General features: G+C 36.2%; 1 protein-coding gene across 1 annotated transcript; it reads right to left on the reverse strand.

Annotated features, from left to right (window-relative positions):
• Positions 1-3,858: 3,858 nt before the first annotated feature.
• Positions 3,859-6,069, reverse strand: LOC126679470 (trans-cinnamate:CoA ligase, peroxisomal-like). Its single transcript, XM_050374509.2, has 2 exons — positions 5,748-6,069; positions 3,859-5,537 (listed from the first exon to the last, which is right to left on the reverse strand). The coding sequence occupies exons 1-2, from the start codon at positions 5,943-5,945 to the stop codon at positions 3,960-3,962; spliced, it is 1,776 nt and encodes a 591-aa protein (XP_050230466.1). The 5' UTR covers positions 5,946-6,069; the 3' UTR covers positions 3,859-3,959.
• Between the last annotated feature and the right edge of the window lie 285 nt (positions 6,070-6,354).

Below are 6,354 nucleotides of genomic sequence, written 5' to 3' on the forward strand. Positions count from 1 at the left end.
CTGATTTTTTATTTGTATATCTATTGAAATTGATGCGCCTCGTCGAAAGATTTACCAACCAAAATGAAAAAGATGAAAAGGAGTCGGTCATTTATTTTATTCTAAAGTAATAAAAAAGAAATGGCTACCACCAACGGCAAAAATAAACCATTGACGGCATCCGAAGCGAAAAACAAAAGAGAAACGCTTGACGGCTATGGTTTTCTATTCGGATTTAATGATATATAATAAATTAGTATGTCATGTGCTACAATTCTAGTGAAGAAACTTTCCATTAAAATAAAATACAATAATAAGAAAAATTAAATGAAAAAATTTTTGTTTCCAGAAAATTATAACTGAATATTATAATAGCCCCATGAGGTTAATTAATACTCAGCTTATGTAGAGGTGGAAACCCATACTAATTTAACTACTCGTATCCCCCATTATTGTATACAGGGAATGGTCATGAAAGGTAGTGGCGGAACTAGGACTCTAATTTAAAAGGGTCGAAATTTTTACGTTGGACTAATTTAAACAGATAAAACAGTTGTAAGTACACACAAATTGTTAATTTGTGTTCTAGGGGCGGTTACAAGGGAAAACCGCCCCTACCATATATAGAGACGGTTTCTAGGGCGGTTATACGAGAAAATCTCAAAAAAATCTATTTTAAAAAAAGAAATTGGAGAAGAGGATCGGCCGACCCTTCTCGACCCTCCCTAATTCTGCCCTGATAAAAGATAGTTAATTATTTATTAAATGGTTATAGATAGGTTAAAATCTTCTAAACCATTAAAATATGAATAATAAAAGTGTTGAACATGGATCCCCATACGACTCTACCCAATAATGTTGGGTGTGTATTATGTTGGTCATATATGGAATAATGAGTAACATGAATGAAGGTTAATACTGATACGTGGATTCTAAGTTACAACTTTGGTAGGGGTGAGAACAAAAGTGTGGAGGTGAGAACAAAATCGGACATTCAAACTGGTAGGGGTGACAACAACAGTTTGGAGGTGAGAACAAAATCGGACATTCAAATTAACTGATCAAACCGATGATTTTCGGTCGATTTAGTTTGATTATAAATGTAAGTCTTGCTATTATATAGTGATAAATCATTGAAGTATCACGAGGATCTCCAAGCTATCAAATGACTTGAAAAACAAAGAACACAGAGATCACGGAACACCGAAAGAGTTATTCGCACCGACACTCAAATCAGTAACGTTCAGTGGGGAAAAAAGAAAAAAGAGAAGGAAGAGAAATAACCGTAAAAAAAAGTACCTTTAAAATTTGCACTTAAGATGGTTCATATAAATCTATCTGTGCGAACGTTTAGAAGATCTTTCCTTGCTCCCATTTTCGGTTTGCTGAGTTGGATAATTCGGTTATGCCTTGAGTTGTGTGTCAGGTGCATGCGACGCGGGAGACATTCTCTTGTGTCAGATAATCTTCTGTGGTCCCCTCCAGTTAGTTAAGTACGCGTGCAGTCCAAAATACGGAAAGTTCTGCCTGGAAGACCCGGGTTACCTTGAGATAGTCTTTCCTTTTGATGTCTCGGACTGTCTGACCAGATGCACGTTCTAGTCTCCGAACTAAATTCGTGCTTATTGCGGTAAATCTATCGTGCATGTGCCGGGTTGTTATTTAACTTAGTGACATTATATATCGGTGAGGTTGCTTCGCCCTTATATTATGTTATCTCTATGTTACTATGTAATATTGTGAAATATCCATTAGTTAATGTAGTTTTTTCATTAATCTGGCACTCAAAAAAAAAAGGCATGGCACGTGACATTTTAAGTGAATAATATATAAATTTAAGTAGTGAATTTGGTTCATTTAGTATTTTTTTCTATTTATAAAATAATTATTTAATGCAACGGTTGTACCACGTCATTTATTGAACAATCCAATGAGGCGTTTGTGATGTGTGAATATTTAATAATAAAAAATAAGTAATAAATAAAAAATTTATATCGTAAATGTTTATTAATTTGTTATAAAAATGATGTGTCATATTCATTGTGTGGAATACACACTCCTATATTCACGACATATTTAATTTTTTTTCTTCAAAAATAGCATTCCGTTACAAAAATATAAGGTGGTTAGCAGTTATTAGTTGGTGATGGATACGGTGCTGTATCCATCAGTTGGTAGTTAGAAATTTATTTTTTCTTTAAAGCCCCTACAATTAAAGTGAGGCCACAAGTATATCCCTTAAAAAATACTGTAAATTTTTTTAAGATGTGAATGTGAAAGTTTGAATCAAAAACCTACAATTCGATCACAAGATATCTCTCTCTAAAAAATTGCTCTCCCTTCTCTCTACAAAAAACTTCTTCATCTTCAACACCTTAAGGGTGGAAGAAGGTGATTTTCCGGCTATAGCCGGAAAATCATCTTCTCTCCGCCCATATTAATAAGATTAGAATCTTTAGTTTGATTTCAATAAAACTCTTTTATGTTGTTTATGTTGATTTGGTCTTTTTTTAAGTCTAATAAAGCTTGTATGGTTTTACTCCTCTTTTGATTAAATGTTTAGATCTACTAAGAATCCTTAGTGTTTGTTCATTCTTCATATTCAAGTTCTTATAGATCTAAAGATCGGAAGGTTTATGGCGTCTAACTTTGTAGATCTAGATGAAGATGTTGATTGGAGATAATAGGATTCAACGGATCAAGCGTTTCTTCCGTCTCATCGATTGGGAGAAGGAGATCGAAGTCCCCGCTCAACGGATTTGTTCATCGTTGTTCTAAGTTTACGGGATCCATGACTAGATCTCTTTTTATCTTTGCTTGTATCATGGGTTGTTTGCCTTTATTTGGTTTATTCAAACCTTGAAAGATCATATAAAAAATTCTTGTAATATAACTTTCATCCTTGTTTTGTAATCTTAATCTTCATCAATGGATTTACCTTTGAAAAAAAAAAATAATCAAAAACCTCGGTAATTGATTCTGATGGTCACTGAACTTTCGAGTTTTTTCATTTCAGTCACTAAACTATTTTTCTTTTTTTTTTTATCACCAAACTTTTTATTTTTTTTCATTTTGATATTTCAGGCCAAAAATATTTAGGTGGCAGCCGGAAATTGACATATGGCAACCAAATTTTACTAGTTTTACTGTGAAAATTAATCAAGCATACATAATTTCACTTTAAAAATGAGTTTTTAGGTCAAATTATGCATATATGGCAAGATTTTAGGTTAAAAAAATTAATTTCGGCTGCCACCTAAGTATTTTTGGCCGGAAAATACCAAAATGAAATAAAATAAAAGTTTGGAGATCAAAAAATAATAATTTAATGACTGAAATAAAAAAATTCAAAAATTCCGTGACCATCAGGATCAATTACCCCAAAAACCTCTATCTCACTAGGCCACAATCTAGCTATTTGACCTTTTTGTAACTTGTAAATTTCCTTCACTTTCTTTCATAAAGATTTAATTGATGGTCCTGGAAATGTAAGACCCCACCTCGTAAGTTATAAAAACATCATAATATATCGTTCAACATGCAAATACTAAGAAATCACTTAAGGACCGTTTGATTCGCCACAAAAAAGAGAAATGGGAATGAAAATGGAAATGATTTCTATTGTTTGTGTTTGTTAAATTATACTATTAGAAAATGGAAATGTGATTACCCCTTCAAACTATGCATTATGATGTTTTTATAACTTACAAGTTCAACTAATTAACAAGTGAAAAAAAATAAGTAAAATGTATGTAACTTCCATTGTTTGTGTTTGTTAAATTATACTATTAGAAAATGGAAATGTGATTACCCCTTCAAACCATGCATTATGATGTTTTTATAACTTACAAGTTCAACTAATTAACAAGTGAAAAAAAATAAGTAAAATGTATGTAACTTCCTCTCTTTATACATGCACAAACTTATTAGAATTACAAAACTTTAATCACTTGATTATAATTATAAAACTAAATTAAACATCAAAGACGAGACATAGCAAGAACTTGTTCATGATGAGGCTGATGAGCATGAACAGCAACTTGATCCGATGATGATGATCTACCCGTCTTTTTGCTGCTGTTTTTCTTGGATTTCTCATCGTTACGCACCTCGAATGTCTTCGCCAATGCCCTTAACTGAAACTTCTGAATCTTTCCGGTGGAAGTCTTTGGTAACTCCGGCAAGAACACCACCTTCTTCGGAATCATGAACTTCGGAAGATTTTTTCGGCAATAAGCTAAAATTTCATCTTCTTTAACATCACCAGTTTGTTCATGTGAATTTTGTTTTAGGGCAACAAAAGCGCATGGACTTTCTCCCCATGTTGGATGCGGCATTGCTACTACAGCCGCTTCAAGAATTCTCGGATGTCCGTATAATACTGATTCCAACTCGACACTGCTTATGTTTTCGCCGCCCGATATTATTACATCTTTTGATCTGTCCTTAATTTCTAAATAACCATCTGGATGTATAACTCCGACGTCCCCGGTGGCGAACCAGCCGTTCCTAAACGCGGCCGCGGTTGCTTTCGGGTCTTTGAAGTAACCTTTCATTATGCTACTTCCTCGTAACACAATCTCTCCCATTGTTACTCCGTCTCGGGGAACACTTCTCATTGTCTTAAGATCTTTCACGTCCACGTCCGCTAATGTCAGAATACTAATTCCTTGTCTTGCTTTCAGTTTGGCTTGATCATCTTTCGGCAGTTTGTTCCATTTTTTCTGCCACTCGCAAACAAGTGCTGGCCCTGTAGCTTCTGTCAGTCCATAAGCATGCGTGACGTGGAATCCCAACGGCTCTATTTTTTCAAGTAGTGAAGCTGGCGGGGGAGCGCCGCCGGTGAGAATCTCGACTGTGGATATAATTTGACGGCGCTCGTGTGGTTTTGCCTCGAGAAGGATATTGAAAACAATAGGAGCACAACACATGTGCGTCACCTTGTGTATATTGATGCTACGAAACATGTCGTACGCCGTTGTGTTACGGATACAGACATTAGTTCCGCCGCGAGCAGCGATTCCCCACGTGAAAGTCCAGCCGTTGCAGTGAAACATAGGGAGAGACCAAAGATAAACCGGCTCGTTCCCCATTTCCCAGCCGAGAATTAAGCTGAGAGTGCTCAGATAAGCGCCTCTATGGCTGTAAACGACTCCTTTCGGCTCGGAAGTTGTACCTGACGTGTAATTCAAGGCAATCGGATCCAATTCGTCGTGAATTTCTTCCGGTACGAAATTTGGATTACCCTTTTGGATAAGTTTTTCATACTCCAACTCGCCTAGCCGGACTCCGGTGGGTGAGTCGATGTCATCAATGACAACAACCAAAGGAAGAGTGGCTTCATCGGATGAAATATCCATCAGTAACCGGAGGGCCTCACGTGCTATAGGAACATATTCGTAGTCAATAAAGAATATCTTGGCTTCAGAGTGGCGGAGAATGGTGGCAATGGTCTTAGCGTCGAGTCTGGTATTGATCGTGTTGAGAATAGCTCCGGCCATTGGTACAGCAAAATGCATCTCATACATAGCAGGAACATTCGGGGCCAGAACAGATACCTGCACAGCAAAAACACATAAATTATGAGTACTAGATACAGAAAAGAAATTTAAAACTATACAGATAACATAAAATATGAACGAACAGAGTTACACAGCTTATATGATATAAGCGCTAAACAGTGATCTGCTAAAGTTGTGGATTTATTTTTTGGTACAAACGCTCTTCCTTCTAAATTATTAAAAAATAAACATGAAAAATGAACTTACCACATCATTTTTAACGATGTTGAGTGCACGCAGGGAAGACGCGAGGCGAGAACAACGATGGAAAGTTTGCGCCCAAGTGAAACGAGTACGTTCGTATATAAGAGAAGTGCGTTGGGCATAAAAAGAAGCGGCTCTTTTCAAGAAAGTTAATGGAGTAAGAGCAACATAATTTGCATCACATTTTGGAAGCTTGTCCATTTTTGTATATAATAAGAAGGTTATAATTTTGTAGGTGTTAGAAGCAAGAGAAGAAGTGAGATGAAGTTATGAGTTAAGAAGGTGGATGGAAATGGAGGGGTTTATATAGGAAAATTAAAGATGCAAAAATGGGTTTGGTATTTAAATAATGGAAATTGCGAAGATATTACACACTCAGATCAATATCAATTTGAACATAGACTGTTGACCATTTTACTGGCTTTCAAGGTTTTCCTCCGACAAGGAGGCTTTTTCGCATTGTGGGCCGGGCTGCTTGACTTTTCCACTCACCCATCACGCAATTATCTCATCTTTTCACTGCACCTAATCCCTTCACTTGTCTACTCTCTTTTAGGCGCTGTGGTTGAAAAACCCAACCGCTCCGAGCGGTTGTTCCGGTTCGATCGGA

The sequence above is a fragment of the Mercurialis annua genome, linkage group LG4, assembly GCF_937616625.2.
Source record: "Mercurialis annua linkage group LG4, ddMerAnnu1.2, whole genome shotgun sequence".
Taxonomy (NCBI): domain Eukaryota; kingdom Viridiplantae; phylum Streptophyta; class Magnoliopsida; order Malpighiales; family Euphorbiaceae; genus Mercurialis; species Mercurialis annua.

Excerpts from the sequence above, each read along its gene's own strand:
- LOC126679470 (XM_050374509.2), bottom strand. The coding sequence starts at position 5,945 with ATGGACAAGCTTCCAAAATGTGATGCAAATTATGTTGCTCTTACTCCA. Across the intron at positions 5,538-5,747 it reads ACATCGTTAAAAATGATGTG|GTATCTGTTCTGGCCCCGAA; the intron begins GTAAGTTCATTT and ends TTTGCTGTGCAG.